Source organism: Battus philenor, unplaced genomic scaffold (genome assembly GCF_028537555.1).
Source record: "Battus philenor isolate CCGP_79_NKW_IND1 unplaced genomic scaffold, ilBatPhil1.0.hap1 SCAF_12, whole genome shotgun sequence".
In the NCBI taxonomy this organism is placed as follows: Eukaryota; Metazoa; Arthropoda; class Insecta; order Lepidoptera; family Papilionidae; genus Battus; species Battus philenor.
In genome coordinates this window covers 3,044,537-3,066,141 of record NW_027181674.1, presented here as the reverse complement: position 1 = coordinate 3,066,141, position 21,605 = coordinate 3,044,537, and the positions used below count along the sequence as shown (strand labels likewise).

The following is a 21,605-nucleotide window of genomic DNA, read 5'->3' as shown; positions in this document are numbered from 1 at the left end:
CATATCACATTTGGACGCAAAGAATAACGTGCAGCTCACGGGTTCAGTTATTCTTCCAAGTCAGTTTTAAATGCATGATGAAAATAATATTTTTCTGTTTATTTTTCTCATTATGCTATATTGCATTGGCTTTTCGCTGTGACAGGCGACCTTATGGGTTTACAACAAAATCTATATCCGCTGATGGGCGATTCAAATTAGCAGTGATTGGCGCTGAGAATACTTACATGCCTGACCAGCTTTATACAGGTACGTATAAATAAATTGAAATTAATTATTTATTTTTATATTGATTAGTGAGTGTAGGAGTAAGGCAAGCCTAAGAATATAGAAAGGTTCTCTATTATAAATGAAATAAAATATTGTTGTACTGTATTGTCAAAGTTACATGGCTAATTATACACATACGTGATTAATGTTATGCAAAGTTCCCACACTATTGTGGTGTAGCCTTATAGCACTAGTCGTTACTTCGAGCATAACATATATCGTCCTTTTAGCCCTTTGCAAGGCGTCAGAGGGCCTGTTGACCCTTCCGTAAAAACATCTGTAGGGGATATATTATAATAGCAACGATTGGCAGGCTGTTTGGCGATCGCAATGTGGTATTATGGTACGCAGAGGACGCTGCTGCCCATCTTCTGGAAACCTGTTTGTAACCAGTGGCAATACCATGTAATTAATGTACAAAGTGTGAATTTTATATAAGACCCTATCCTTTATCGCAAGTCTCAGTTCTTTACCGTAGGGCTACCACAACTCATGATATATATAACAGGACCAAAATATCAGATTTTCACTAAACATTTCTTTGACAACTGCTAAAGCCTGCGTAGGAAGTGGCGCCATCTTGTTGGAACCAGGTCATGCTGTAGTTGCAGTTGTAGAAAGATAGAGCTATGTAATTACGCTACAACAGTTACGTCTTTTTTACTCATCCTATATTTTTCTTACAGTTCTTGCATCCAATAGATGTTTGCGATGTCGCTGATAAATTATTAATTTATAATGTGAGATTTAGTATGATTAATATGGTTCCTTTTTGGATTTCTTCACAATCAGAGAAGTAAATATATGATTATTTTTGTACCGAAAAACGGATATTTTCAGTACAATTGTTGTCAACGGACGGCGTTTCAAGATTCACCGCATTCATGATATCAGCCGAAGGTGACACTAGATCGGACCCAAAGAACCCAAGGCGAATGATAACACTTTTTCCCGGTCAACTCAGACCTCAAGAATTACTTTCAGCGAAATTTAGTGACCGTTGCTTGTACTCTGTTGAACATGTTATAGCTTCGCCTAAATCTATTGTACAGGTAAATATATAAATATTAACATTATAAAAAATGTATCAAGTATGTTAACGGGCGAACCAAGGTTAGATCCGGATTCCTCCTTGGCTCGCCTGTGGTCGACGCTGGTGTCACAAGACACATACACACAACACAAACACTACACAGCTCTACTCGGGTAGAGCGCTTTACTACGTGCGAACATCTTTATGCAACTGGTATGCGCCCGACCAGCTTTGTTTTTAAATTCACGGACCCTTCCGCTGGTGAACTCTGCTCAGATGAAGCTGTAAAAGCTCTCGGGCTAACAGAAATAACATCGATCGATAATAAATAAACGGGCACTACAGATGGCTGCTGAGGATTCTGGAATGGACTCCAAGGATCGGCAAACAAAGTTGGACGTCCACCCATAAGACAGACAGACGACCTAGTTAAATTCGTCAGAAAACGATGGACGATGACCGCTTCCAATTGGATTTATTGAAAATCTCTGATTGAGGCATTTGTCTAGAGGACGACAGTAAAAATTACGATGTAGAAATATTACGTATTTTTAAATATTTTCTCTTTACCTCTGTGTTTCTAGAGAATTTGTGTAGCTAGCCTTTATGTTCTGTTTAGCTTCATATATCATTCTAAAACAGTTATTACGAAAATATTTAGAGCAAGAGCCATTTAATTAAAACTCAAACTCAAATTACTTTAAAAACTCATATCTCACGTTTTTTTCTATCAATGCTCACCAATTTAAAATCTTTTCTTAATTCAAAATCAATGTCAAAATTACTATTAAAAATATTATTATGATTGATATGACTATTAAAATTTGAAAGGTTTTTCTTAATGGCAAATAGGTTTTGTATGTCTTTATCGTTCGAGCAAATCTGTATATGTATATATGTATTCTTTGTACTGACTCTTCAGAACATATGTGTGAACCTTGAGACTTAGAGACATAACATTTGTTAGAAATATCTCTTTTTCAATTCCATCAGCAAGGGTGGTGAAAGAGCTTTCATTAGGATTCGTGAAATTATGAGAAATAGATAGTAAACATGAATGAACATTAGAATTGATGTGTTCAATGATTAAAAAATTAGAACGGGGCATTCTACACAAAAAGTATTATTAATACATAGCCTTTGTTGATATAAAACTTGGCAAGAATATTTTTTTGACTTCTAAATAACCAAGAACATATAAAATGATAAAAACCCCAGCGGGTCTTGTGAAGCAGGCCTGGAACAGCTAGCCGTTATATGTAGTTATGGTAATTTATTATATGTATTGTTTCTAAGCGCCAGTACAGTTAAAAATTAAATGGCAATAACTATGCGTTGAGTTTGACCACTTAAACTGTGAACTTGTGAGATATATAAAGGAATAATGGTGATAGTCTTTGTAATAATTATCAGGTTTACTGGCAAGCTCCAGAATCAGGTAATGGATGTGTTACATTACGAGCAATGGTTGTCGAGAGTGATGAAACATGGTACGAGGATGGTCCACCGTTGACGCAGAGGCTATGCGAGGACATGAGACAGCCGGATGACATTACACCGCAGTTAAACTACGAATGTCAAACTTGTGACGAAGCTAAATATGAGGTAGGTATTGCAAACTGTCAATATATAATGCACCATATCCAATTATACTAAACCTTGCAAATCAAAAAATAACTTCATATAACCTCTTCTTTACATTCCTTTACATTTATTGATGTGTTTCAAATATATATCCCTGTCAATGTCTCACAGAAGTACGCTTGTTAGAGCAGATGAAAAAGATACCCACGAAGCGAAAAATGCAAAGACAAAATGTGTCAATGCACAGATACAAAATGTCGTGATATACTGTAACGTTGCATAGTAGCGTCCCATAAGTCTTAATAAAAAAATATAAACGCGAGAAATGTCACGTAAATTGCAATACAGTAAAAAATTGTTGAACACTTGGTTGGGCACGGTACATCTCAAGTGGCGTGGGATCATGGGAGCGTACTATCGGTTCAGCAGACCTTTGTTTTTATAATAAACATTCCAATGCGTCCGCGCGCCAGCCACAGGAGTTTAAATCTATTGCCCGGAAGAAGAACACTGGCCTCGGTTGCGTTCACTAGCTAGGTGACGTCTCACGCACCGACGCACTCTCTTTGTGTCGGTTGCGTACACCAGCTTTGTGATGTCTCATGCGCCAATGCTAATTCGAATACGTTGTAAATTCTCGTCTCCGTTCTTCAACTTCATTCTCGGAGTTTCTTTAAAATCACGCCACATTCTTCACATTCGCACTCGCAGGGGTGCGAGTATTTTTGATTAAAATAACCTACGGTCATTGAGGTTGGATCTATTCGTACCTCGCACCGGCACGGACACATCCTCTCTACTACTGGCGCTCTTCGTTTCGACCTGCTGCCGCCTGACCAGTTCTGGGAGATCGTACAGCTGCTTACCACCATTATCAGGGGAGTACCGACCTGCGGTATAAAATCAGACCAGGCCATCTGCCAACTACACTGTTGCCGAGTTCGCTGTTCTTTTCACCTTCCACACCTTGGGCAGGTACAATACAGCGTCAGATAAGGGTTAAAAAAGTTTTAATATCTCTCAGATTAAGTTTACCGGCATCTGGTCCCGTAACACACATCCGCGGCTTTATCCAGAAAAAGACTGGGAGCCAAGATATAGTGACTTGGCGGGGGCGTCCCATGCCGTCGACTATTTCCTGTGGGCACCCGGTTCTCTCGCTTCCGAAGGCTTAAGAGAGCTCGCAGAACACGCTAACACAAGCAGGTTCGATGGAGAAATACGGGAAAAGGTACCTATTATTCATATAAAAACAAAATCATTAATATCTCTATATTCTGGAATAAGAGTTACTATTAGAGTATCCTGACATAGACAAGACTCCTAGGGGAAAGTTAAAATGATGTCAATGATCATCATCATTTCAGTTGTAAGACGTCCACAGCTGAACTTAGGTCTCTCACATAGATTTTAATGAAACACGTTGAAAGCTGCCTGCGTCTAACATCACCGACGATCACAATAATTTGGCCTGTTCAAGTTGTGGATGGATGTTTTCCGCAGCGCTAGTCGACCTATAGCCTTTACTCCAGAACCTTAAGGCTCCAGCGGCGGTCTGATCTGAGCGCTATTTGGTCTGCCCAAGCCCGCTTCGACTTGCTTTGCTAGGCTATATAGGTAGGTTTCATTCGTCTATGGATCTTATTATTCCTAATTCAAACTCGTAGAGAAATCCTGAGCATAATACATTTAATGACTTGTTAAGCGACAGTAGCTTTTTCGAATACCAACTTAATGTCAAACATGTTTAAGTGTTTACCATAAATTGTTATACTTGTAATAAAATAGTAAAGATCTACCCATAAGGGAGTCTGTCCACCGTGTCATAACTTGCTAAGAGAGGACGATAGATGCTAGCCACTTATAACCATTTCTATTGGAAATAAATGTCCAGCTGTGGAAGTTCTATCGCTGAAAAGATGATGAAGGGTAAAGATGGTATATATTTCAGATAGGTGATGGAGTACGAACAATGATTAAAGGAAAAGGTCATGGGTATCCTAAAATGAACAATCCGACGTATGCATTCGCCCGCACCGACAAAACCAATCACCTGATCAGTGTAGCAGTTGGGATTCATCCATCACCGGACTGGTTTCTAGGTGTCACTAGAATTGAAGTTTGTAACGACAACAACACATGGCTGACAGAGAGGGAATTTGATTTGTACCCTTGGGATGCGGGCACCGACAGTGGTGTGTCTTATGAGGTGCGATAATTACAATGAAAAATAATTAATAAAAACTCCATAATTTTAGTTTAGTTATCAACCATATAGTTCTTAGAACTGACTGACCGAACAAATTATTTTGAACATAACTTTAGATGAAAAGCTCCAGTGCAAATGTATGTAACTTGATTTATTGATTCATTTACATGATTTATTACGTTGTACACATGCAAAATTATTAAATTTCATGTAATACAGCAACAGTTGAGTTACTGGCCGGCTCTGCTCAACAGGTCAGCATTTTGAGCAGGTGGAAGCTTATTACTTATAATGTTAAAATAATCGACGATTCAAGTGCAGTAAATGTTACGGGAAAATAACAGTTTTGTATTTGAATTTAAATTACCTTAAGTAATCTAAAATTATTTAAAAAAATGCGCATATGAAATTTGTCCAGTAGACTCAAACTGATGTCAACAAGAGATGTGATCCGTTATATATTGAACAAAGTATTTTCGAATTTGAATTCGACTATTGAGGGCAGATGAATTTTCGTGAACGTAATGTGGACCTTTGTCGAATTTTCCTTGAAACCCTTTGGGTACATTTGGACCACTTAGGGATATAGTGTTACATCTTAAATTTAGTGACGAGAGAGTTGTGAGAAATCAATATCAATAAATCGATAAAATTTATCGATAAATATTCATTTTTGCAGTCGATGAACATTGAAACATTTCCTCAAGGTGCAATATCACGAGTGCAAATGAGCTCCTACGATAAAAACTCACCGTTTTACGAAACGGATATAAAGGATCTACATCCGTTCGGAAGATTAAGGATAAAATTAGTTAGAATCTACCATAAAGAATGCGCAAGGACTGAGTCGAGTGAAGACGTGGAAAAAACAACAGAAACAGAAACTGAAACAACGCTAACGACAGGTGAGAGATCGCGTTATATTATTTCCACTAAAACCAATAGCAATAATTTTAACTTTTAAAATTTGCTGATGTGACAGTTTGAAAATTGTTTCCACTCTGCTAAAGACGCCTACGGTAGACGCGGCGTCTGAAATGAAACTATTATGTGAAGTAAACCACATATCCAATGCGATTATATTAGGTGGACCAGAAAATAAATTCGTTCCTGTCGACATATTTTACGGAAAAACCGAAAAATTTATACACTAGATGGCAAAAGGTTGTTGATAACGAAGGTGAATATATTGTTGATTAGAAATAGAAATTTGTTAATAACCTAGTTGTGTGAATTTAACTTAAGAAAACAACATTACTTTCCGGTCCCCCTTTGGGAATAATAACAAAGGGTTCCCACAGTCGCGAGGCGTACTAGTGGGTCGTAGTGGCGAGGCATATCAACATTTTAATTTAATTATTAAAACGTTTATACAGAAGAAGCAACTTCTACAACAACAGAAGTAACGGAGACTGAAACAGAATCAGATATAGAAGAGCAGAGTCCGTCGGAGCCCAAGGCCTCCAGGTACCAAAACACAGAGCTAGGTAGCGGCGAGCACGGCCGGTGAGGCTTACTTGAGTTGTAATTTCATCCAGTTATCACTCATCAACCGCGGGTCCAAAAGGTTTACTTCAAACTTACCATTTATTGCGGTAAATTTACAAATATATGGAATCATAATAAAAATCTAATCGTGATTTGGTTCATTTCATATTAATGCGACACGTTCATTGTACATGCTGAAATATTTTTATTAATGTGTTTGTTTTATCATACGTTGATGTAGTGTAGGTTTTTGGTCTCTTTTTCTATTTCTAATAAATGTTTATCTTATTTTTTTTCAAACTCATTTGCATTCATAATTTAATAATTTTAATTATTTTAAGATCGCATTTGGCTACCGAATCGCTGTAATATGGAACTTATTTCATTTTGTTTAAAATTGAGGTTATTATAAATTTAAACATAAATGACATTATTATAATGTCAGCCGATAGATGCACACGGCAAAGCACAGGCTTCCCCGTATACATCACCGCGATGACCGGTCTTGCACTGCCCGTATCCTGTGATATCCTGTGACCATCACTATGTCGTCGGTCAGCTTAATGGAGGGTTTAATTAAAACATATATAACATATTAAAATAAAACCTAATTGTATATAATTTTCTGATAGTCTAAAAGAAGATATACAAGTCATAGGAACAATTTATATTTGACTAAAATAATATCACTTTAAGATCTTCGAATGTATTACGATATTTTTTTTATTTACTAGTCTGTTTTGATAATATTACATAAATTAAAATTTAATGACCAGGTCAATCCGCTTTTTATACTTTGTCTTTTTGTTATGTCACAAAAATATTATCAATTTATAGTCTGTATTTAAATTAGGTGTAGATATTACTATAATAAATAAGTATACATATACCCTAAATGATCTAAATTCATTAGTTAATTTTTTTAGTAAATACATAACGCGCAATGTTTCAATAATCCTAAGAAAGGAACTATTATCTAGTTCCTTTATGCAGCAGTAGTTATGAAAGAAGTGCACCGCCCGCCCGCCCTGATTTCGGGTCGTTTAGGGATCGGATAATTAGGCAGCCAGACTACAAATTTAATATTTCTCTTTAATTTTTACTAGTAACTACCTATTAGTTGTAATATCGTATTCCTTTTTGTAGTAAATTAGTAGTATCTATTAGTAGTAATCATAAATGTGATATTTTCTGTCACAGCGAAACTCCAGTTGTAACGGACCCCGAGTCTCCGGAGGAGTGTCCCATGTCGCAGTGGCAGGATTGGAGTGAATGCGAAGGAGAATGCATTGATGGACAGATAATAGGATACAGGTGGAAGGAGCGGTACCATTTGGTCGATGGCTACCCCGTCGAGAAATACGACCCACACGTGTGTTTCTTTATTACTAACTTCAAATAGATTTAATACTTTTACATTCTCTAGGAGAGTGCTATGCTAGTGATTTCTTTACGAGATCGAATTAGGAATGAGATCTGTAAACAAACCAAAGTATGGACAGACCAGCGCATTGACAAATTGAAGTTACAAATTCAAATGGGCCTTAAAGTTCTGAAATGGAGACTAGGGGCTGGTCGTTGGAAGAAGCCGGATGCAGTTCTTTCAACTAGTCTTATTGTAAATCAACGGTTGATGATGATGATGATGACACCATGAGGTTTATGCCAGATCTCTTGCCGGTTAAAACTACAAAATCCTCTTTTATGGACTATTGTCGAGTTGCGAATACTTCTGCAAACTATCGTAGTTTCAACAACACTGGCCTAATACTTCGATGACTTAGGATACAGCTGAAAAAACAACAGAACTCTTCATCAGCAGCGCGGGATCTGGTCGTTGAATGAAGTTATACAACGCCTTTCACCCAGGTCTCTAACACGGCTTAGTTTCGGTCTGCATCCAACGTTTTTCGCCGACGTTAATAGGGTTGCCTGACCACCTTGCAGGCGGGCATTCTAAGCTGACATTGCTGTGGTCTACACTCCAGAAGAAAAAGGCCCCAGTGACCATCTATTTCGCGCGCTATGTGACCTCTTCATTGTCACAGCAACTTGTCAATCCGCTGGTCTGTGATTATGTGATGAAAGATAAAGTCTAACAAGTTGATATTTCTTTTTAGGCCAAACATAAGGTGACGAAGGAAGTGCCGAGATTCTGCAAGCTACATTACGATACATTCGAAAGAGAGGAATGCACTGCCAAATGTTCTGATGATTTCGTTGAAGAAGAAGTAACAGGTAATGTAAATAATGTATATATATATATAAATACATACATACTTACATATATATATTAATGACTTCATATAATATGTCGTAAAACGAATTCGAGTAAACCTATATAAACATGTAATAAATAATTTAAGCTAAAAAATGATGTCAACTGATCCGTATCTCATATTTTTATATACCTAGTGTATTTAGTACTCCTTGCTATAATTAATACCGAAAACGAGTGTTTTACGAGCGTTTGTTGCTTCGTCCTTTCAGTCCATAGACGCCCACTGCAAGGCAGATGTTTCCACAAAAGAAATCTATGGGAGATATATCATAATCGCCACACTTGGTAGATTGGCGATCGTTATGTGGTACGCAGAAGACATTGCTGTCTATTCTCTGAAAACTTGATTGTGAGAAGTAGCAATCCTATAATAATTCACAATATGAAAAATATAAGATTGTATTCCAGGAATCGAAACCATGACCTACAATCGAAAATCTCAGTCCTCTACCGCTGAACTACCACAGCTCAATCTGTATTACGTGATTTGAAAATTTATTTCTCACGCCATTCTAAAATACTACAATCCGGTTTTAAAGAACTTTAAAAAAAACGCATTGTTACATTAGACTTCCAATAGCACTGGTAGAAAGCGGTCTGTTTAAACGACCATTAAGAGGTGGTCTGTCAACTTTGTGGGTGGACGGAATACGCTACTTTGTCGGTACGTGGTCACAAACCTATAATCTTAAGGCAAAAGCGGCAATTTGTGCGCTATGTGCGCCTCTGCTATTTCAAATTGCCAATTCGCTGGACTATATCGATAACTTTTGTTGGTCTAAGAGAAATATTGACCATATCTCTTTCTATGGCTTATTGAACGACTGTGAGTTTCCTAATGATGTGCAGAGGGAATCATCACTGAAAACACACATAGGTTATAGACTTTCGTATTTAGGTAAAACGCTGTTTACGATAAGACTGCCATTTCTACTTCTTCTTTTGCCTCTTTATTTTGTTATGTTTTTATTTCATTTCAATTTGAAAAAAAGAAATTAATAAAATTATTAAATCCTCTATTTTTTATTTTCGAAGCACATATCAACAATCGATTTTTACAATAACCTGTTTTTTGAAATACTGTTTATTGAAGTAATTGTATATTTCTAAATTATATGTCAAAAAATGGCGCTAAATTTAGTTTATTTTTTCTTCTTGACTTTCAGCGAACCGTCACGTGATGGAGCCAATAGCACCTGGCTACCCGTGGCAGTGGAAGAAAAGACACGTTTTTAAACACTAAATATATAGTTTTTAATGTATAAATTATCTGTAATAACAGTTATACATACAATTGCTTATGCTTTATATACTTGGTTTGTTATGTTTACTTCACAAATATTTTTTTTATTAATTACAGAATCCATTTAATAAAATATTTAGGTAAGATAGATGGAATATATCTATAATCTTTAACTTTGGAATTCTTTATTTTCGTAATAAAAATGGTTTATATACTAATCTTACTTATTTTATAGTATAAATAAATAGTAGCAGGCCACTTAATCATCAAGATAAGCATATGCGCGCAGAAATAAACAGCATATTTTAAAAGTGAACAATAAATGTTTTTTATTATTATAATTTTGTTTATTTTTATTATTCACATTATTATTTTTTATTATTATTACAGATATTTTTTAAATGTGTAGCGGTAGCTCAGCGGTGGAGGACTTGACTTGCCATCGTAGGTGGAGGTTCTATTTCTGGGATAAAGTCTTATATATAATTTATAAGTAGAAGAGTGTATATGTATATGATAGAGTGTATATGTATATGACGAGTGTGATGTAGAAGAGTGTATATTCAACTAGTTTAGACCATATTTATACCGATTAAAAATATGAAAACAAGGAAATTCGACAGCCAATCACAGGCCTAGAAGTATTGTAGAGCGCTCTCGTTCGCCCGATATATACAAAGAATTATATTTCTGTGGAATTCCCCTTTTGCGATACCCAGCTAGCGATGACGTAATGTAACCCCTTACTTACTAATACTAGTATATTACAATCCATGTATTCGTATGATGGACGATCAAAACGCCATGTCTACGCTGCATCTAATACATCGATTTTGAAAGGATCTCTACCCAGAGATCTCTATCACCACAAAGGCTTTCTTCATATACTTATATAGGACGTGGTGTTTGAGATGTGGCGCTGGAGGCAAATGGTATGTATTCAGTATCCATGTTTCCACTTTATGGACAAAGCCTAGTTTTAAATTTTTCGAAGATAAAGGGAAAAAAAGCGGTGACAGCTTAGATAATTTATTATTACTTAAATGTAAGTAAAAATGGATGGGCAGTGACCATGAGGTGGTAGCACTGATCCGAGCAACGTACGGTATCACAGAAGCCGAAGCAATACCCAATGCCGAAGACAGACAAAGATGGTGTAACATAGTTCGCGAAAAACTTTCCAAAAAGGTTTACTAATCTCAGTAGTGAAGACTTCGATGCATGGAGGAGATGGCTACATTCGAATGTTGATGGACGCTGTTAGCCGTTTTGGCTTTTACAGCTTCGTCGGACTCAGGGCTTGCGGATCCGAAATCCGCGAGCTAATAAACTAAAAAAAATCAGATGGTCTCGGAGTTTCTTCAATGAACGTGAAGTTGTAGGATATAGTTTCTGAATGAAATAAGGTCGAAAATCGCTTACCAAGACGTAATTCACTGCAAAGTGTGGAGAGGTGTGGGCGTACTCAATTTAAATTGATGTAACAATTTAACATTAATTATTGAAACGGCGCTTCGTGTGTCGTGCAGCATTTTTATTCTGTCAGAATGTCCAGCATCGAGACAAAAAACTGTTGTGTTGCTCTCGGCAATGGGTAAGTTCGTTTCATTTTTTTTTATTTAAATTTCGCATTCCATTTTTTAAAAATCTGATCCTAGTATTTTAAATCTTTTTTTTAAAGACTTCTGGACATTTTAATGGCAATTCATCGTACGATAAATTATAGCGATAAAGTTTATTAAAAAACATAAATTTTCAACTAATAGTAATTATTGTATAAAATATACAACCTTTTTAAAACCTGTATTATTAATAATTGAAGTAAGCAGATATCCTGTCAAGTAATATCACAGATTATGTTCACCAAAATTTTTATTATTTTTAACGCAATTAATTTAATTTACGAATTGTACTTTCATTAAAAGAACAAAAATGGAATTAAAAGTATACATTACCTTTTTTCTTGAATTAACAACAATTTTAAGACGCCTTTGCGTATATAAATGCCACGGTTCGGTCTGCTATTTACTACAATTTTAAAGGAAGGGATCTCAGCTTGTGCTGTCATCCGCCAATAATTCCCATCTGTTATTTCGACTTGGTTAGCTTGTTAAAATTAATAACACATCACAAAGCGTTAGCGCTGGGAGATGAATTAGCGGATGAAAGTCTAGAAACGCTTCTATATAGAGTGAATTTGGGTTTGTTAAGTCTACCTCGATTCCGACGTAACCTGATAAATTATTGAACAAACATCGTGTATATAAATTGAATTAATTTCCAAAACAAAATTAAATATTTTAAGTTACATATGAAAAAAAAATTAAAAATAACCTTTAGTTCGAAGGTATTGAATGTCTACTCAATTGTAACCTTTGTACAGAGTTGGTGTAGTTAATTAAGTTTGCAATATCTCATGTGTCAGTGCTGACATCTAGGGATAATCTTACAAAAGTGTTTAAATAATTATAATACACCTTGTCCTATTTTAGCTGTGTACAATTCGAACCTAAGTAAGAAATAGTTATTACAAAAACATACTCTTTGTAACAATGCTTTTTGATGCACAAAATCCAATTTTATACGCGTAAATAAATAACGTGGAAATGTTTCCAACAAAGGAAAAATATTCATTTTGTTTCACAAATACACTTAGACTGCCTTGCACTATTTATTTCGTCATTGCAATTGAAAGACATTCTGTAAATTATAATTTTTCCAATAAGAACCTATTTAAAAATATTAGGACACATAAAAAAGATAAATGAAAACGGTAAAGTTACCTTCAAGCTATGACGCCACCAAAAGAAATAGGAATTATTTTTTATAAGTTCAGGTTGATTGCTTATAGGTTAAAAAGCTTGAAAAGGGGAAAATAAAAAGCTTTTTTGTGGCGACGTTTTTGGGAAATCTCGTTTCCATACTTTTTCATTCTTCACAATTTCTTTCATTCCTTTCGTTCTTCCGTCCTTTTCATTCATTTTGTCACATTCTGTAGCTTTTACATTCTTTCCATGCAACGCTTTCCATCTTTTGACACATTTTATACAACACTGTGTATTTACATTTTTATTTCTTTTTCTATTGTAAAAAATGTTTTATAATTTTTTTATAAAAAAAGAATATTCTGTTTTTTTTTACATTCTTTTTGATAATTTGGACATTTCACTAAAACATTGAAACTTAAACCCTATTTTCTAAAACAAGATCACAATTTTAATCACAATGATTTTCCGTATCCGGTACCCTCGTACCCGACCTTACTTTCTATGTTTCATTTTTCCGCCGTATTGTAAGAAAATAAGGCGGTTTTTCTCATTTTTCATCAAGGAGGCTATGCTGCTGTTTTCTATTTTCTTTTCAACCCTCTGCTCCTCAATAAGCTATAAAGATTTTACACTCATTTCCAATTATTTTGAATAAAGTAATCATTTTGATATATGTATAATTTTTAGTACCATTTAGTACAACGCTTTTTAGTACCATTTATTTTTGTACAGCATGTACCGTACATTAATTGACAGCTAATGAACTAACCGTTCAACCCTTTAAAGCACATACATAACTAATCAACCTGTCATTAGATTCTCAGATCTATGTATTTATTTACAACAGGAATCGTTTTTTTTATTTTTCGTGAAGCGTAATAATACAAGTGATAAATTTTAACCGTGTTATTTTTGCTTAATGAAAATAAATTAAAGATATTTGTTTTTCCAGATCACCTGTTAGAGGCACTAATTTTGTTCATGGTCTGCAAAATATGCCTGTGCGAAGACATACTATGCGATCGACGACCGCTCGGTACCACCACGGACCCTTTACCGCCGGACAGCAGATTTAAAATAGAAATCATTGGCGTCACAGATAAATATATACCAACACGACAATACACAAGTGATTGACTTTTTTATATTCATCATTCTTATCATCATCATTCATTATCCCAACTATAGGACGTCCAATGCTAGGCACAGGTTATTTTCCGTAGATTTCTAATAAGACCGTTCAGAGGCGGTCTGCATCCAGTGTCTTTCAATAATATAAACAACGACAAAGGTACACCTTGTGGGTTGATCTCCTATGTCGCGCTTGTAGATCTGTGGTCTCCACTCTAGAATCTTCAGGCCCCTGACGGCCACCCGTTTTGTTTTGCACTGTGTGGGCTGTCTACTGCAACTTCAACTAGTCCTCTAGGCTACTTTCGTTCGACTATGGATCTCTTCATTCCCGATTCGACCTCACAGAGAATTCTCCAGCATTGCTCTTTCCGTTGCTCGTTGAACAACTGTGCACATTTTTTGCTGAGCATGTATTATTTAAAGTCTTTACCATAAAACCTTGATTGTTTCCAAACCAACAATGATTGGAACCCAGTATACAACTTGATAGCTGATAGACGCCCACTGCCAAGCATAGGCCTACCTAATGATCGCCACGACGACCGGTCTTGTACAGCCCGCGTTCGGCGACTTCCCGCGGTCTTAACTAAGTCTTTAGTCTATCTAGTAGGGAGGCTATCTAGTAGGAGAATCATTTGGCCCCAAAGGTGGTCGGTTGCAAGAGCGATATTCCCAGCCTATAGGCACTTTAGACGAGCAATTCTTTGAAAAACGTCGATGAACTTGATTCTTCTGCAGATCTCGACATTTCTCGATCTCGCAGCGTAGCTAAAATAATGGCCCTTTCCATTATCCTACGGGGACCATTACCTTCTTAGGTCTGTCGTAAACGATCACATCCCAGATCCATACGTTTGTTTTAAGCATTATAAATGTGCAGTAAGACTGTCAGCGACGGATGGAACGTCTACATTCATCGCGTTTACCATATGGGCCCGCGGGGATATAAAGCCACACGACAAGAACCCTCAGAAGACAGCATACCTGGACGCCGGCTTCGTCTTCCCATCACCGAACTCCGAGACCACACCGAACAAGAAATGCAATAATTCAGTTGTGCAGACGGATTTGACACCGAAAACTTCAGTTGAGGTATTTAAAAAGCTCTGTTAAAAGCCCTTGGATTTTTATTGCGATATTTTCTATTCTATTTAGATATATAAGGGGGATCAGAATGTAATGCCGTTTAAGTCGACATTTTTTACAGAGAAACTTGTTGATTTTTACTGCTCCGGCATTGAAAATTTGTATACTAGAAAAAAAGGTTGTTAATAATGAAGATGGATATATTGTTAATTAGAAATAAAAACTTGTTAGAAATGTAGTGAGATTTTACTTTGACATTTGAGAAGGCGACATTACTTTCGGGTCACCCCAAATATAAATAATATATAGAGAAATAAAAATAATATTTAATGCTAAAAACCGCTATAGATTAACATTGTTTTTACGTTAAAACTAACAGTTTAATTTAACAGTTAATTCGTTACCAGGCTCATTGGAAGGCACCTAAAAAAGAGAATAAATGCGTGACAATAAACGCAGTGGTCGCAGTGAAGAGAGACGTGTGGTACCGGCAAGACGGTCCGCTATCTAAGAGAGTCTGCGAAGATCGTCGGAATGTTCTCGACATGCAACCGACAAAGAATGACAACTGTAACGCCACTGAAGATGCGCGGTACTTGGTATGTTCACATACGTCACTTTTTTATCGATTTTTTTTTAATTTGGAAAACGATAGAAATGATTGTGAATGAATGAATGTCTGAATATTACCGTCACACTATGATGTATGGAATCAAATGTAAAATCACAATTTGATTTTTGTTGTCAAAATTTTATTTATAACCTGCAATAACCACTCTGTCAATTAAAATTTGGATGCGGATGATGATTAATTAATTTTACTAGTTTGCTTGTTTGCGGGTACGAATTCGTTAACACTCGATCAAATGAATGACGCATTGACAGTTTTGGAACGTTCTAGAAATAGGTGCAGTTTTTTTTATTGCTGTATTTGAACAAAGCCGTTCGACTGATCTCTGTATATGAACATACATGGTAATGATGTGCCGAGGTTCCTAATGGAGTCCTCAAACTAAGTTACGTAATCGAATTTCAGGTTAAGCGCCTTTCGCGTTTTCCTTGAAGCCCACGACAACAGTGTATAAAAAACCCAAAAATATGATTGCATCAGAAAAGAAATATCGGCAATTGAGATAGAAGTAATAGTTAGTTCAAAAATACCTCCTCTTGCCAAATCATGAAGTCGTTGCACGGCCTACATACTCCCCCCCTCCCTCCATTTCCTTAGATTTAGGCGCGATTATGTTAGAGCTTGAAGAGATATTACATCGTGAAATTTTGGCACAATTTCAGATAGTATTTTGAGTCATGTGAATTTTTTTGGTGATACCAAAGTTATTTAATAATTCCTTCCAACGTTTTCACTACAGACTATGCATTTATAAAAGTCTGGTTTCCATAATGGAGATGCATGCTTTAAATGACTTCTTAACTACATGACATAAATTAATGTGTAACTTACTTTTACAGTTAACATTCGAAGGTATGTGGTCATACAATACGCATCCCAAGATGTACCCTGACTCAGAGGACCTGGCCCGATTTAGCGACGTCGTAGGAGCTTCACATAACAGCAAGATTAACGTATTCAAATACAATTCGGAAGCCAGCGAGGGCCTAAAAAGATTAGCTGAACAGGGCAACACTACTCAACTGGAAATTGAGATTATGAAACAGGTGCGAAGTAGTGCGTCAAATTTCTTTTTTATTATATCACTGGCTGTCATGTTAGACTGTACTGCCAGAAGTACATGTCTGTCGCATTTCAATAAATTAATTTAATATCTTTCAGAGTAATAACTTTATTTATTGTTTAAATGTGAAATGAATTAATTAATTTTGTGATCGATAAATACTGAGCCATGCAATTTTTAAACCACAATAAAATTATATTGAACTGTCAAAACCATGATGTTCATGGCGACCTGTCAAATGCGCAAAACGTCAGTGAAAAATATCCTAGGTCAAGCGTTTTTTTTTTTACTTTTTCTTAATCACTAATGTAGCACGAAGTGAGATGATAATGATGATGATTTAAATATAGTAATGAATCTTAATAATTAAAAAATTAAAATTATTAGGTACCGAAATACGTATTTTTTTTATTTTCTTGTCATTTCTCAACCAGCTAGGTCGTAACGTACGCACGATAATAAAGGCTGTAGCACCTTTGAAAACGAATACGCAAACAACATCGATGTTCCGGGTCACCCGTGATCACCATCTGGTGTCGCTGGTGACTGCACTCATACCATCCCCCGACTGGTTCCTCGGCGTCTCCAACATGGAGCTGTGTGACGTCAGGACCGGCACATGGGCAAATAACCTGACACTCAACTTGTATCCAATGGACGCAGGCACGGATAGCGGGAAAAAATTTGACGTAAGTTTGACATTCTATATTTAAAATATTATTTATAATAGTAATACCGTATATATTTAAAACCAAATTTAGATATAAGCGTCTGTCATTGACACTTTTCCATTTAAAACTTTATGTCAATTTGATATGGTATTTCCCATTAATTAAATTGTCTTCCCATATTACGCTTTTTATTTATTTTGAGTATTATTCCAAATTTAAAAAATTAACCGTTATATGAATAACAGGAAGTTAGACATTCCATCATATATTATGTGCATATAATATTATATTTATAATGGTCTATCCACGATTACAAACTATACTTACGGATATATTTATAATATTTTGTGACAGTTTTCAATTTACAACTTTCTGTCAGTTTGACTTCGTTTTAAAATTGCGAACTGCCTATCGCTATTTCGCTTGTCACATTTTAGATACTATTCTAAATTCAAAAAATGAAATAAAGTTAGTAGGGAATTGCGGAAAAAAGTTTGTAAGATTGACAAATTAAATTAAAAAAATATATATCGAGGGATAATACTCCGTAGTATTCTTTAAATGTGTGACGTCATTTATGCTGACGTCGCTTATAATATCTTCACGGTGATCATCATGTTTGATTTATTACAAAATTTTGTTTTATCAATCGATACAATAATAACGTTCTGAACGATCCTCACTGTCCAGCGGTTAGACCGATTAGACCGTTAGACCGATTAGACCGTTAGACCGATAATGACTATCACCGGACTTTCAATGCTGTTGTGCAATGTCCAAGTGGCGTTTGCAGATTCCACCGTATTAAGGCGGCAGCACTTTTTTAAAAGTAGTAAAGTTCGAGGGCACCGGATTGTTTTTCAAAAATTTGTCGCCGGTATGTTCGGATCTCTGAAGAAGTGTATACGTTGTTGCTCAAATATATAAAGATTTTCCGAACAGGAAGTATGTTTTAATTACTAATATAATAATATTATCGAGATAGATCAGACTTGCAGATGTCATACTTTTAAAAAACTATACAGGGGGTAATCTCACTGATATACATATAACATTTATCAACATTTTTAGTCATCGAACGACGAGACAATGCCACCCCAGCCGATTTCAACAGCTGTGATTAACCCATCGGTGCCGAAAGAGGAGATTCGTCCATTCGCAAGATTACAATTTGACCTTATAAGGACCTACCGACGTACGTCCAACACGGAAACTAATGTTGAAGTGACTGAAAGTGAAGGTAAGCAGCAGTCAATATATCAACCGTACCATTATATTATTATATAATGGTACGGTTGATATATTGATATATCATCATCATTATCGGCAGGGGAATCCTACGCCAGAGCGCTCTATATTTACGTCAGGCGAAAGAGAAAGCTATACAATACTTCTTGCCTTGTGATTGACTGACGGTTTTCATTGGTCGAATATTGTTTTTATAGTTTTAAAAATTGATATTGGCACAAATATGGGTTAAGCTTAATTTATATATACACTTCTTTTTTTTTAAATTTCAGTGGAAGAAACAGAAGAAGAACCAACCACATCGGCAACAACAACACAAGCACAAGAGTATGGTTTCGCTTTTTAAAATAAACCGTTATTCTATCTGTTTTACGAACTTACCAGATAGGTGTAAAATCTTTAAAGTCGTGAATGCGCATTTACTGTCAACTCATTAAATATAAAAATAAATAATATAATGATGATATGGCGCGAAAAAGTATTTTCAAAATTCTGGTAGCAATACATAGAAATAATTTTTTCTTTATTATCTGTTCCCGCAGACTGTCCAGCCAAAAAAGTTATTGGCCTGTCGTAATTCAATTGGAAAAAAAATAACTATATATTTCGGAGTGACCATATTAAACAGGTTGATTGGAAATAAATATTAAAGCATTAAATCTTTTTGTTGACGAATCAGCTATATTCAACTTATCAAACCTTTTTAACCAAAAATATGACAAAAAAAAGGTTAGATGTGCTAAGAAAAATAAATAAAATTTCGTTTTTATTTCTAGATTTGTGTAATTATATACAAAACCAAAACGAAAAAATCTGCTTCCTTTTTAGAATTAACGTAGAGACAGGTTCCGAAGAATCGGATTCAAATTGTCCAATGTCGGGATGGGACAACTGGCTGTCGTGTGAAGGAGAATGCATAGACAATAAGATCGAAGGTTACCAGATCAGATTTCGCCATCATTTAGTGAACAACCAACCGGTGGATTTATTTGTAAGGAATATAAGTCAATTGTTAACATGTTTACGAAAACGTATAAGTGTAATTAAGATTTAAGTGTAGAGATCCTTAGACTTAGAGAAAGAGGTTGTTTTTGTTTTTCGGACACAAGTTCATAAAGGTAAGTCTTGTTCCTTTAGTAGCTGGTTGTCGATGCTTCTTATTGTCAGTGTTGAACACTTCAAGCTGGCTCGTTTACAGATGGGCTTGTAATGCTTATCGATCGACCATCGACTATTAAATTGTTCTAATAATAATAAGAAAACCTACTGATTTTTTAGTTAGTTCTTCTCAGAAGGTTGCGCGTTACGAACTAACGTAAACTTAATTTTAAGCAGACGATTAGAAATTATTGTAATGATGTTATTAACGACTTGACTTGACGGTAGTAGGTTGTGATATTAAAGTAAACCGAATAGCTGTTCAAGACAAATTCAAGTTACAGTCAGTTAAAGGGCCTGTTATACACCCGCAGAAATAACATCACAGCAAGTTCCCATAGTAACACGCCGCGTAAGTTCTATAGCACTTTAATCGTTGCTCATCTGTGTTGGCTTTATTTTGGCGCCGGTTAGGACCCGTGGATTAACAAACAGCCGTTAAAATATGAAGGTTCTAGTGGCACTCCTCATTTCTCCTCAGCACGGCGTACACAGTGGCCCACAAAAGAGTTATTAATTAATGAAGCCTAGCGAAAGATATAACAAGCTTACCTTACGGTGGGGCTTTCAAACAGAATTACAATGAAAGTATCGATGGTAAAAGGTCCTAAAGACGTCAACCATAAAGAGACAAACGAATCTTCATCATTTCAGCTGTAAGCGTCCTCTGTTGAACATGGCCTTCGCCCATAGATATCACCAATACCTGATCAGGTTGCAGGATTGAAAATTATTGGCACAATTTGTAAAAAATCACTAAAATTTCACAGTACATAAATATCAAGTGAGAAATATAGACGTTAAGGACGAAAATCGCGTTATAAAAGTATCGTGCAGTCATAACTATAAAATCTTAAGATTTTAATTATTATTATGTACAACATTTTAACTTTTCAGGGGCCTTTAAGCAAACGTATACCTAAAGAATGTATAGAAAAATATTCGGTGAATGAACTGCGAGCCTGTAAGGACGAATGTGATGAAGAACCTGAAGGTAATCATTTGTAAAAAAAAAATATTTTGTATCAGTTTCAAAAAAGTTGACAAGTGAAATGTTAATATTTAGTGTTGTAATATCTTGTTCAAAAATATCTAACCTCGAAGTAGAGCGCGTCATATTCATCGAACAAGTAGACATGAACTATATTTACACAATTTTAATGTTACAATAACATCGTTGCTATCTTTGGGGAGGCCTATACCTATATTATTATAAGAAATAGCAACAAACTAATAGGTCTTCATTCTAAGATGCTATCTGCTATGACTTCCACTGTTTTTTAATGAGTGTTCGTCACATTTATATCATACATTTAAATAAAATAAAAAACTCAGGAACGCTGCAGCAAGATCTTCTTTTCTCTTGAGCCCAGAATTTATGTGCTGCAATTTCATACAAGTGGATGGTATGTCTATAACAGATCTTTCAGTATAAGTGCTCTTTCCATATAAAATTTATGAAATCTTTGTCGAAATCGAATATGTAACCTATTTATTTTAAAATTTCAGGTCAATAATAAAATAAATAAGGAAATCCCAGAAGATGTGCAAGTCTTTTTATAATATACTTGTATTGTAATTAAATATTTAAAAACATGATCTGTGCCTCTTTTATTTTTTTACAAAATCCTGAAGGTATTTATTCAGCATAAATGTATATAATTTCGGATTTAAAAACATAACCTAGCATGGTCACTACAAAGGCTCATAGCGTGTAAAAATTTTACAAATTTATCTT

At 35.5% G+C, this 21,605-nt stretch overlaps 2 protein-coding genes across 2 annotated transcripts; both read left to right on the top strand.

Annotated features, from left to right (window-relative positions):
- The first annotated feature begins 74 nt into the window (after nucleotides 1–74).
- On the top strand, nucleotides 75–10,108 carry LOC137933042 (spondin-1-like). The gene is made up of 10 exons (XM_068776776.1): nucleotides 75–249; nucleotides 1,111–1,322; nucleotides 2,717–2,908; nucleotides 3,912–4,118; nucleotides 4,839–5,096; nucleotides 5,776–6,001; nucleotides 6,473–6,602; nucleotides 7,785–7,956; nucleotides 8,705–8,822; nucleotides 10,032–10,108. The coding sequence occupies exons 1-10, from the start codon at nucleotides 75–77 to the stop codon at nucleotides 10,106–10,108; spliced, it is 1,767 nt and encodes a 588-aa protein (XP_068632877.1).
- A 1,557-nt stretch (nucleotides 10,109–11,665) lies between these two features.
- On the top strand, nucleotides 11,666–21,419 carry LOC137933080 (spondin-1-like). Its single transcript, XM_068776854.1, has 11 exons — nucleotides 11,666–11,702; nucleotides 13,829–14,005; nucleotides 14,891–15,102; nucleotides 15,504–15,695; nucleotides 16,567–16,773; nucleotides 17,225–17,479; nucleotides 18,533–18,701; nucleotides 18,982–19,036; nucleotides 19,538–19,700; nucleotides 20,765–20,861; nucleotides 21,377–21,419. Exons 1-11 carry the CDS (start codon nucleotides 11,699–11,701, stop codon nucleotides 21,382–21,384), a joined length of 1,539 nt encoding a protein of 512 aa, XP_068632955.1. The 5' UTR covers nucleotides 11,666–11,698; the 3' UTR covers nucleotides 21,385–21,419.
- Nucleotides 21,420–21,605: the final 186 nt, after the last annotated feature.

Bases quoted from the DNA above. Each gene is read 5' to 3' on its own strand.
- LOC137933042 (XM_068776776.1), top strand. From the start codon at position 75: ATGATGAAAATAATATTTTTCTGTTTATTTTTCTCATTATGCTATATT. The intron at 6,002-6,472 runs GTGAGAGATCGC...ACGTTTATACAG, and splicing joins TGAAACAACGCTAACGACAG to AAGAAGCAACTTCTACAACA. The intron at 7,957-8,704 runs GTGTGTTTCTTT...ATTTCTTTTTAG, and splicing joins TCGAGAAATACGACCCACAC to GCCAAACATAAGGTGACGAA.
- LOC137933080 (XM_068776854.1), top strand. The intron at 17,480-18,532 runs GTAAGTTTGACA...CAACATTTTTAG, and splicing joins ATAGCGGGAAAAAATTTGAC to TCATCGAACGACGAGACAAT. The intron at 19,701-20,764 runs GTAAGGAATATA...TTAACTTTTCAG, and splicing joins ACCAACCGGTGGATTTATTT to GGGCCTTTAAGCAAACGTAT.